The sequence below is a fragment of the Brassica rapa genome, chromosome A05 (assembly GCF_000309985.2).
Source record: "Brassica rapa cultivar Chiifu-401-42 chromosome A05, CAAS_Brap_v3.01, whole genome shotgun sequence".
Classification (NCBI taxonomy): domain Eukaryota; kingdom Viridiplantae; phylum Streptophyta; class Magnoliopsida; order Brassicales; family Brassicaceae; genus Brassica; species Brassica rapa.
The window spans coordinates 13,253,463-13,266,194 of record NC_024799.2 but is presented as its reverse complement, the minus strand read 5'-3'; the positions used below and the strand labels follow the sequence as shown (position 1 = coordinate 13,266,194).

At 29.4% G+C, this 12,732-nt stretch overlaps 1 protein-coding gene across 1 annotated transcript; it reads right to left on the bottom strand.

Moving 5' to 3' along the window:
• Positions 1–5,980: 5,980 nt before the first annotated feature.
• On the bottom strand, positions 5,981–10,905 carry LOC103868685 (CBL-interacting serine/threonine-protein kinase 17). Its single transcript, XM_009146770.3, has 10 exons — positions 10,499–10,905; positions 10,352–10,414; positions 7,886–7,957; positions 7,694–7,801; positions 7,389–7,592; positions 7,125–7,316; positions 6,933–7,037; positions 6,727–6,843; positions 6,430–6,567; positions 5,981–6,332 (listed from the first exon to the last, which is right to left on the bottom strand). The coding sequence occupies exons 1-10, from the start codon at positions 10,661–10,663 to the stop codon at positions 6,297–6,299; spliced, it is 1,200 nt and encodes a 399-aa protein (XP_009145018.1). The 5' UTR covers positions 10,664–10,905; the 3' UTR covers positions 5,981–6,296.
• Between the last annotated feature and the right edge of the window lie 1,827 nt (positions 10,906–12,732).

Sequence of the window (12,732 nt, the reverse complement as noted above, 5' to 3'; positions counted from 1 at the left end):
TTAAAGTAATAAAAACAGGAGTTCCAAATCAATCTCAGGAAAATTTCTGATGTATCACTTCAAATCTCAAAAATAACTTAGCCTTAAAAATGGCTTAATCATACATAATAAATGGTAAAAAACTTTTCTGAGACTGCTTTGTAAATGCTGAAGACTTTTGGGCCAAAATTACAATTCTTGAAACTTGCTTTAAAACTCGTCGGTTTGGTGAGATGACTAGGGTATCGACCGACACCAAAATGAGTGTCGATCAACACCAACTTGATATTTTCGGTTCTAAGTATTTTCAAGCTCCAAATTTCTCCAGATCTCCAAAATAGTCCAAAACGTACCTAGACTTGTATTGTAAAGACTCTGAAATAGACTCTAAACATATAATAAAAACTCTAAAATCAGAATTATATCATGGACAAAACTCATAAAATCCATGATATATCAAATCTCTCTGACTTATCATTTGCTAGCACTCAAGCAAACATAGTCCAAATATGTGAAAGAGGTTTGAAAATGCAAGAATTCACTTTATAACCGTCATCTCTACGATCTTGCAAGCAACATCAAATAATTATTTGGAATGACTCTAATTGATCTGAGAATTACTAGAATCTATACTATTAAAAGAGAAGGAGTCTAAAAAAATCTACCTATGAAAAGTTGTTGGACCCTTTAATTAAACTTAACTATTTTATTGGTCTTACCTTATATTTCTCTAACTATATAATAATCAATTATTTCACACTTATTTAACTATAAAACAATCAATGTTCTTATTTATTACTCAACTTAACTAAAATATCATTCTCATAAATCTATAACCAAAACGTAACTGATGAATTTGAATTCCAAAACTATATTGTTCTTTGGTGCCACCAACTTTGCAACATTTCATTCAATCATTTTTTTATCAAAGGCTTCACTATATCATTTTTTTCGTTGATTGAAATGTGTTTCTGAATAGGATGACCTTTCTGAAATATTTATCTACAAACCTTATACATCATAACTTTTCCTTGACTAACACTTCTAATATATTTATCTGCAAAGCTTACACATCATATTCTAAATATATTGTGAGAACATTTTTGTTAAAAAAATATTATAGATGCGATTTTGAAAATTTATATTATGAAAAGAAAATCATTTTAAAAATCTATTATAAGAAGGTTGTTGCAACTATATATAACTCTTTATATTTGTATCCTACCATTAACTACTATAACTATAAATATTTTAAATAAATCTTATTATTATTTCTCATTCTTTTCCAATAATTTTTCTCCTTATATAAATATATTATGCTCCAATATGGATATATAATATTTAGATATCAATTATTAAAACGAAAGCATATATCATACAACATATTATAAAATGTCATCTAATATTATATAGTTCTAAATATTTACAAAATCAAATTTGATAAAAACACTTCACCAAATCATTTTTTAAAATAAAATTATTTATATTTACGTTCAATTATTTTTTATAAAATATATCTATAATAAAAAATTTTATTCAATATAAGTTTAAAAAAAATTAAAACTCCTGAGAATATATACTATTAAATTAGCTTAAAATCTACCAAATAAGTCTTAAGTCTCACTAATTGAACAAAATAAATAAGTAGAATAGGAATTGGCATTCGGGTCTTCGGATCGGATAAGAGTCGGGTTTTTTTCTGGTCGGGTCCGTTAAATCCTAAATATTATAACTCAACTAAATATCTGAAACTTTTCTATCTGAGTTTGGGTCAATTCCTTCCAAGGTTGGGTTGGTTTGGGTCCATAATTCAAATACTTACAAAAATACATGTAAATTTTGGGTACATAGCAGGTCCGGGTCGATTCTGGTTTAGAACCCAAAAGACTCGAAGTACTCAAAATCCCAGAAAAATCCAAAACCCGAAATATATAAAAAATACCCGATAATATTCAAATAGCCGAAAAGACCAGAAATTTTACCCGAAAAATCGAAAATACCCAAAGTTTAATCTATATACCCAAAATAATATATTTTAAGAAATTTGAAAAATTAACCTAAAAGCCGAAATTATAACCGAAAACCAGAACATGAAACTTAAGAGGATATAGTAATATCGAAAACATATTTGAAATATCTAAAAATGCCTAATATGCACATAACATTTCGGGTACTTAGAGTATCCGATATGGTCTCCAGTAGGATGTGGACTTGAACCAAGAACGTGGGTCCAATAAATACCGAACATGTATTTATCTATGGATCCAAATCAAACCTGTGTTTTCTGGTCGGTTTTTGGATCCAGATAAATGTCCAAATTTAAGAGAGAGTTATGTAAAAACGTACATATAAAATCTTAAATAATCTAATTCATAAATTACATAATTTAAAACAAATTATCTACTTTGTTATAATACAAATTACTAACAATTCTTTCAAAATATTAATTCATATCAAACTTTGTTTATAATCTACAGAAAACCCGCGCTTTCGAAGCGCGAGTCAAAATCTAGTGACTTATATTAAATTTTAATTACTAGACTAAAAATGGGATAGGAGCAAATTTACTAAAAGCCAATCTCTAACTTAATTAACCACAAGTTTCCATTCTAATAAATCAAAAAAATTGGAAAATATAGGTTAACGATTTTAAAAAAGGAATTGACGACAAAAAACAATCAGAAAAGAAGAAAAGAGTTTGTGGCGTCTCTGCAACTCTCTCACAAGACATCGACGAAACAGAAGGTGGAGCCTTCTCCGTTTAAGAGTTGTCGTCGCTCCTATCCCACTCCGACAACATCTCCTCCGTCACAGCCGCCGTAGATTTCGACACCTCCTCGTCAAGTCGCCATCGCCCCTGTTGTGTGAACCCTAGGTCTGATTTGTCTTCCGTTTTAGATCAACGAAATTGAACTGTAAGTGCCAAATCTGTCCAATTCCAAGTTGTTATTATATATTTTAACATGTATTGTTTGATTGAGTGTTTAATTTCGAAACTCCTAAATTCCAATTTCAACATTCCTTCCACTTTGAACCGAGACTGTTTTTTTTTCTGTTTCGTAATTAATTTTGGTTAATGTTATTGATTGTGAAAGTTTGTAGACTCTAATTCCTAGTTCTTTTACCACCGGCTCACATTGAACTCTGAATTAAAGTTTAATTTTTGGTTCTGTTTTTTACATAACTTTAACTTTCAATTCCTTTAGTGAGAAAGAAAGTTCCAAACTTTTTTTATTTTGGATCCAAAAGTGTGAGGCTTTTTTTTCTTCTGTGTATATGATCTTTAATGATTTGTGAGTTTGTGGGTTTTGGTTATGTGATCAATTCAGGATAACGTTTACACCGACGATCCAGCACTGTAGAATGGCATCTATAATTGGTCTGTGTTTGAGAGCTAAGCTTAAAGAATGCTTGCCCCTCCATTATCAAGTCAACTATGCTCTTAAGTAAAAAGAGAGATTTTTTCAATGGTCATTTGCTATATATGTATGATTGTTACTGTTTCCTTTTACTCATGTTCAAGTTGATATCAGAGTGTATCCCGGTTCTCATGCCGATGAACAGCTGAATGATAAAGAAAGACTTGGTAGCTGCATTGGAGAATCCTAATCTCCGTCAGCTTGTGGATGAGTTTATCTAATCAAGTGAGATGTTCAGAGCATTTTACTTTTACTCTCTTGTACAATTTTCACATTTGGGATTGTATTGTATGCCTAGGAGACCGCTCTTTGTCTATTGTTGTATTGCTAATATTACTCTACACGCTTGAACGTTGTATACTGCTTTGATTTGATAATGTTACAAACCTTTTTCTTCATGGTAACCGCAGCTTGAACTTACCAGAAAGAGCATCAAAGAAGCTGTTGATTTTTTTTTGTGCAACATATGAAGCTGTTGATAAAATAAAAAAAGTTTGGAACTTTCTCACTATCACTCATACTACACCGTGAGATCATTAAAAAGAGTCAAATTTTCACTTGCCACATACGAGAATGATGTGATCCATATTTCTCCAATCAATAAAGATTGCAACAAGTTGTTTAAACCACCATAAAAAAGAAACAACTTGATAAGAAAGAAAAGAGGGATGAAAGAGATGATATGATGACAATTACCAAAAAAATTACATAATTCTGATCTTTATTAACTTAAAGATAAACCAGATTCGAAATTAATATAAACCGGGTCAAAATTAAACATTAAATTACGTTTGGTTTATATAAATCCAGATTTTCGTCAATAAACGTACCACAACATGAATTATAAGTCAGTCACCATGTAAATAAAAAGTCTACCGATAATTTTAAATCGGATATAGAACTATGCCGTAAGAAAATAAGTCGAACATAAGAAAAGAAGTGAACCACAAAAATCTACCGTTTATAACAAATCTGCCACTTCATTCGACAAACATACTCTTATAAATCTGTTTTCTATTCAAATCGGACAATTAACTCTGTCGTGGAAAAAAATCTGACGTTTCTAAAAAAGGCTGGCACCACTTTAACGATGGATTTTTTTTCTATAAAGATTTTATGAACAGACTTATTATTTGATAGATTTAATTTTTTGAAAATAAATCGATCGTCGATCAAATGTTAAGGGTACTTTAGCAATGTTTTTTTTTGTTATAACTATGAGTAAGGGAAATTATGACTAGAAAAGCATTCTAATAATTTTTTAAAAAATATGAGTTATTCTAGTAATAACACAATAAATTTGTGTCATTTTAGTAAACTTTCTCTTTATTGTTTTTGTTTTCTCAGTAAAACATCAAAAAGGTATTGTATTCCTTAAACTTAAGATAGTCTAGTTCGAAAAAATCAATAAAATAAAAATCTTATGAAAAAGATAATATATTTAATGTAGCTTAAGATCTAGATATTTGTAAAATAAAGTCAATGTAGCTTAACTAGGTTCTATAATAGACCATAATATTTCGCTTGTGTATATATATATATTTTTTTTTGACAGCAAGAACATTTACACTATGTGTTTTTCAGTACAATGTGCAATGATAAAATTTTAATTTACGTTATATTTTAACTAAAATTTTATTATTTTTTACAAATATTTCAATATAAATTTTTATTTAATTGAACATTAAAATTAAGATGAAATAAACAATTTTGTTTACTTTAAATTATATTTAAGAATAAATATAAGATAGATTTTTATCTATTTTTGGATCAAATATATTAAATAAATTTGTATAAAATTAATTAAAATAAAAGTTGTATAATTATCAAAATTTATAAAAAGTATTTCTAAAATTTAGATATATAAATGAAGATAATAATATTACGATTAAAAATTAATGATTTTTTAAAATATGGAAACATTGATCAGTAATAAAATTTTATAATTATAGAAAATATAAATAATTAATATTTCAAAATTTGTAAATTATTAATATATTTCTGTTATTATATTATTTAATATAATATTTGAATAGAGTTACTTTAATGATGATGTATAATTTACTACCATATTCTAAATATTTACTAAAGATAAAAATAAGCATTAAATGTAATTGTCCATGTCACATTTAGGCATAAGCTATGTCATAATTTCTAGTATGTCATATCACATTTATTTAGTGAAAGTGATTGTACAAAAGACATGTGTCAAAATCACTTTGCAAATAATGTCCAAAAGATATTTTATGTGTTTTTATTTCAAATTGATCAATCAAAAATATCTTTAATAAAATCTTAAAATTTCAAAATTTCTATCGTATATTTAGTAAATAAATATATTCTCAAATATTATTCTTACATTTATATTATTAAATAACCAAAATTTTATCAAATAAATTATAATAAAATAGTAATCAATCATCCTATAAATTATATAATAAAGTAGTAATATTATATTGTTACAGATACTGTTTAAGTTCTTTTACCATTGGAAATGCTAGACCATTGTAGAAAACGATGAAAGAGACAAAGTACTTGATTATAATGTACAAGTTAAATCAGCTATACAAGAAAATATCATATGCTTAAAAAATCATATGCTTAATTATCTGTTTAATTGCTTCTTATGAACAGATAGAGAAAAGATCCTATGCTTAGATATCTGTTTAAATTGCTGCTGGTGTACGGATAGAGAAACAAAATATATTGTTTACAATAGAACCTAATTGTGGCCTTGTTTTTTTGAATGTTATGTACCGATTTTATACAAAGAAAAGTTAATAGAAAAAACTTTTTTTCATATATCCTCTATCATCCCGGATATTGAATAGTCGACATTTGTTTCTGCTACTGGCTACCTTAAAAGCTGTTGTACTTGCAATAATATTGTATGACACATCATGTGTCCAATTCGTTTGATAATCTCTCGCACAACTGCACCAACCCAAAAGCGATAAGTTTGTTTTAGGTCAATATTGGAAGAAAATATATACAAAGAGACCAAATAATAGTTACATGAATTTATTAATACCTGATTATATAGAGATGAATCGCCATGTGATTTTCTCAGTTCAACCACATTCAGCAACGGGATTATCTCGAAAACCTCAGCCGTTACTGATAACCCGCCTTGCCCTTTCCGAGTACTCTCTTCTTGGATTGCTTTTAACTGAAGCAACATCACTTCGCAGCTTTAAAAACCACTAAAAGTCTATACATCATCTCAAGTTTTTTTTTTTTTGGATAAACTTTGTACATCATCTCAAGTTGCAGTTAAAGAAAAAGCAAGACATTTCAAGTAGTAGATAAGAGCAAAAGGAGATGTCACCATTGTGTGTTTCTTTTGTACACAGAAACCCATCTCCATAAGGACTGTTTTGATTTTGTCCAACACATCTACGACTGGCTTATTTGTCGTGAATCTTATCTGCCTCTCTGACACGTTCTGAACCAGTGCATAAAGATATACACGTTTATTGTGAAGCAAAGAATAGTCTTGATACATAGCAAACGAAGAAAAGAAGGTATCGTTACCTCTGTCTCAAACAAACCGGAGAGGTCAAGAAACAGTGACATTCCGATCAACTGAAAGGCATTGATGACGGTTGGTGAATCAGAGGTCTTCTCTTCTTCATATACCTTCATCATAATAACCAAAGAGACAAAACTCTGATCAAAGCAATGCACTTGGTGTAAGAACCAGGATAAGAGGCAACATAGTCTTACATCTTGGATTGAGATTGCATCGTCTTCATCATGGCAATTGGACGGAGTACTGTAGTCATGCTTGAACCAGTCATTGGCCTTAATACCTGCGATTGTTATCCTCGTCATTGGATTTGGATCAAGCATTCTCTTGATCATGGTTTTAGCACCCGGTGATATCCATCTAGGTATTGGGGGGTCCCCTTTGACTATCTGGAATGGCAGTAGCGCTTTTTGTTATGTTTCTTCAAACATAAACTAAACTATAGAGAAAAAAAACAGTACCTTCCGGCAAATAGCCGCCAGGTTTGTATCATCAAAAGGGAGACATCCCGTAAGAATAGCATACAAGATTACTCCACATGACCATATATCCGATGCAGCACCATCATAGCCCTTGTTGACTAAAACCTCAGGAGCGACATGTGGAAGTCGGCCAAAGTCAGTGATCTTAATGTGACCCTTTGCATCAAGAAGAACATTCTCTAGCTACGTACAGAAAGTGACATTGGCATAAAAAAATGTGGGACATATTACAGGAAACGTTTTATGTTCTTTATGGGTCAGGAAAACGTGTACACACAACAGACCTTGAGATCCCTGTGGAAAACGCCTTTGTAATGACAATAGTTGAGTCCATCAATTAACTGCTGAAACATTTTTCTTCCTTCTCTCTCCGAAATCTTTCCTTCGCAGACCTAAGAGAAATCAGAGCACGTCTTTAGAAACCAACTTTTTGGCTAACTAACAAAACTGTCACCGTAGCAATACATGAATCTTACAATTCTGTCAAATAAGTCTCCTCCAGTGACATATTCAAGGACCATGTAAATGTTGGTTTTGCTAGCTAAGACCTGCAAGTCGACAATAAATAATTGGCTTATCAATGATATAAAATAAGCTTAGGTATTTAAAATAAACTTGGAGACCATAAGTTAGAAAAATATCAGAGAAGCTCCCATCTTCAAGCAAAAACATAGACCAAGTCTATTAATTCAACGTTCAGAACCAACTATTTTGGTTGCTTGCAAGAAAATTAATCTTTAACTCATATTTATTTGGTCATCAAAATTAGAAGTCATCAAAATACTAAAAGTACAAAAATGATTTAATTATATGTTAAGCGTGGCCTTTCTAACAACATTAATGAAAACATTCAGGAGGAAAGTATCAAACGTAGGTTCACCAACCAATAAGAATTAATTATTTCATATTTAATATCTTTTAAAAAGAGAAAAAAAAAATATTATGAGTTTATATCATAATTTTAAAATAACAAAGTAAAAATAAATAAAAAATAGTATTAGTTGAAAAAATGAAAAGAAAAATTTAAAATTTTTTTAACGCCGTCAGCAAAACACTGAAACCCTAAACCGTAAACCATAAATCTTTGGACACATCCTAAATCATTGGGTAAACCATAAACTCATGGATAAATTCTAAACCCACAAATCAAAAATACTAAACAATAAATCTTAAAAATCTTAAATCCAAGAGTTTAAGGGTTAGGATTAAGGGTTTAGTGTTTTTAAGATTTAGTGTTTATTGCTTTTGATTTAGGGTTTAGGATTTATCCAAAATTTATGATTTTTCCAAGAGTTTGGGGTTTACCCAAATGTTTAGAGTTTAGGATTTAGGGTTTAGTTTTTTGCTGACGGTGTTAAAAATGTTTTTTAAGAAATCTTCTTTTTTGTAACTAGTATTATTTTTTATTTATATTTTAAAAATAAAATAAAATCATGATATAAATTGATAATATTTTTTTTTAAAGATATTAAATATAAAATATATAACTTTTATTGGTTGGTGAACATACGTGTTAGGGTGTGAATCTACTAATAACTTAGGGGACTTTTGTTCGCAAGTTCTTGACCACAAAAGATGAGAAGATACTTTTTCAAAAGCAACAAATAAAGTTCAATTGCATCAAAAAATAAACAAAGTTTAATGTCTTTTTGTCAAAACTTTCTAATTAATAAGAAATAAAATAATAATGGAGGGCCCGAAAATTTGGTCGGTACACCCCATACATTGTTTTCAAATAATACAGAAACAATTGATATAAATATTGGATCGAATTGGGATTGGATAATTCTCTCGAATAGTCGTTTTTAAGTTTTTGGCACAAAAATAACTCTAAAAATAATCAAAATAATTCTTTTTTATTTTAAAAATTTTAATATTTATTTTTATTTTTTTAAATTTGTTCCTTAACTCTAAACCATAAATCTAGATTAGTTAATCATAGAATAAAAATGTACTTTTACTCTTTAAAAAAAAGAGAATTTGTACTCCCTACACACCAAATATCCCCTATTTGCACTCTATACTCTATATCCCTCCAATTTTTTTTCCCCCATCATTACCATTTTTCCTCATTTGTATGGTATCCCACCCTTTTAAATATATTGAGCTAATTTGCTCTAAAAAAAAATTTATTTTGATCATTTTTTTAGTGATGACTATTTTGGTGACAAAACTTAAAAAGAGTTATCCTAGAAAAAAATTTATTGGGAGATTTCCTTAAGCAGTTTCTAAAATTATTTATGCCATCAAACAGATACAACCACAAGAATTCAAGATTACCATAAAAATCGTGCAACAATTACTTCATGAAGTGTTAGTTATTTTTGTGTCACGACATTTGAATGTTTATTAGATTTTTGTTTAAACTAACTCTGTTCTAAATAGAATTTATGGATCTCAACTATATATATTAAAAACTACTTCATGTTATCTGGTAATGTTTGGATTTTTTTTTTTTTGGTTTTTATTGTCTGAATTAAGAATCGTGAACATGACATTGTCGATATTAAAAAAATAGGACCGACCCCAGAATTGAAATTGTCATCAAATCCATGGCCATTAATGGGGGGAAACAATATTTAATTTTTAAAAAATATATAAAAAGTTTAGCGTGTCTATTTAACAACGCGAAGAGAAGATTACGTGTGTACTGTGTACTAATAAAAAGAAATTAGAAAAGAACTAAAATTAAGAAAAAAACAACTAACCAAGATATTTTAGAAAGCAAACAAAATAAAAAGGTTTCCCAGGTTTGTTTAATCCCCGTTAATCATCGTCAAAACATTCCCTAATATTTTGACAAACTTATACCCAGATAATAGAATCATGGTTTCCTTAAGCTGTAATAGAGAATCTTTACGTTATCATCTTTTCCATGACAAAGAACACAATCACAAGTATCCAAGTTTCTCCAGTAAAATGATTGCAAAGTAGTTAATTACCTCATGTAATCTGACAACGTTGGGATGCTTCAACACTTTGAGTGTGCGGATCTCTCTCTTAATCTATCAAAATCGATTTTTGTAAGCCTTGGAATTCACCTTTCCATAATTCTAAAGAAGAAAAGAAGAGATGGAAAATGGAACAACCTGCAAGGAGACGTTAAGACGAGAGATACGAGACTTGTCGATGATTTTGACAGCGAAAGATTGTCCTGAAACAGTATCTCTGGCGAGTTTGACATTCGCAGAGTTTCCTTCACCAAGCGTCTTCCCAAGCTCGTATTTTCCAACACGCATTTCCTTCGTCACCATCCAAGAATCTAAACCAATCGGTCGCTGTACAATTTTTCTCGATAGATTGAGCAAACGAGGATGAGATTGAGCTATGAATCTGTGGATATGTATGAGACTTTGAGGAGAAGAAATGAAAAAAAACACGCCACTTCCTTTTTGCTTCCTCCTTCACCCTTCTTCTATGCAATTCTTCTATTGGATTATGTATTCTCTTTTTCTCTCTTGGTAAACTAAAAAGGAAACTTCTATAATAATTTCCTTGTAAACAGAATAAATTATTAATGTTGTTGTTTTCTTATTATATGCTGTCTTATCTACTCCACGACCATTCCACTCTGTTCACAAATTCACAATGCAACGTGTAATAATGTCTTATAACAATTTAAAAAAAAATACATTTATAACAATATTTTATAAAACATATTTTCTCTATAGGACGATTCAAACACCTCACGGATAAAATCGTATTTATTACCACATCATATTATTGTATGCATGACTATTCATGTTTTATATTAATAATATATGTTTTTATCTAAATAAGCATATGCTTACGACACCATTATCCCTCGAAAAAAGACACCATAATAGCGGATATGCTGGCATGTAATGGTCGAAATCTGATTTCTGCTATGGTTTATGTCGATTCAGTTCTCTAGACTAACATATTTATAATCTGCTTCGGTTGCTAGCCTTTTGTTGTAAAAAAAATAAGGTAGATTTGCCAAATATGATTCAAAACTTGATTTTAAATACTAAACTATATCCAAACTTGAATCAAATAGAAAACTAACCTAAATGTCTTGTGAAAATACAGCAAGCCCCTTGTGACCAAACAAAAAAACATAATTCAATTTTACGAATATAGTCCCGGAAAGTCGTCTGAATCTTATGAGATATTGTAAGTCGTCTAGACGATTTCCAGAAAAGTCTTCTGGTGTAATTGATCTTAAAAATAATTTTTAAAATTTTTAAAAAATATTTTGACAAGTGAAAAATTAAAACCATGTAATTATAAATATTTTCGAGTGATATAAATTAAGATATACTCCCTCTGTTTTTTATTGTAAGTAGTTTAAGTAAAATTTGTTTGTTTTAAAATATAAGTAGTTTTAATAATTTTAAATAACTTTTACTTTTATTGGGTATAGTGTTACCAATCAAACAATATATACTTATTTATGATTGGTTTAACTACACCTAATTTATATTTCAAATGCTGCTTTTGGAAAATTTAATAACTTTCTTAATATGTTGTTGTATTGTATGTATTATTAGGGTTAGATTTTGGAAAGCTTAAATGTTTTTTTGAAAAATAAAATTTTTACCTATATGTGTTTATTTCTGTGTATAATAAATATTTTTTAAGTTTAATTTGATTTTATGATGTGTTTAGTTAGTTAATTTAGTTTAGGGTCTAGACGACTAACATGTAAGTCGTTTGGCGATTAGAAGACTTCTCTGATAATCTTCTAACTCCCGCTAAAAATATTTTAGTTTCCCCCTAAAAATATTGAAGTCTTCTAGGTGACTTACAAGTAAGTTGTCTGGTAAGTCTTCTGATCGAAAATATTTAACCTTATTGGAATTTTTGTCTCCATATATAAAGAAAAATTTACACAGTCTCTCTCCTCCTCTCAAATGGCTGCAACAAAAATGGTATGTTCCTCATTCTAAATATGTCTCATCTCTCTCTAATCTCTTTGAACTTATAAACACCCAACTTTATATCAATTTATTGTTTTTGTTTCATGTCTTTCTCACTAGTTTATCTTGTTTTACAGGTTTTTCATCACATGGTTCTCATATTTCATTCATTTAAAGGCAAATCTATTAATTTTAGATATGTATTTTTTGTGTTCTATAAAGGTAGATCTATCTAATCTTCCACTCATTTTCTCTGTTTTTAAGCCATTTGAACGTTTTTGAATATGCAGGGTTTTCAGATCTAAATTTGGATATGCGGGTTTTTCTGATTTAGAAGAGTTATGGGCTAGAAGACTTCCAGACGACTTCTAGGAAGTCTTACAGACGACTTCCAGGAGGTCTTCTGACGGAGTCTTCTCCCATGTCTATCTTTCTGTTGC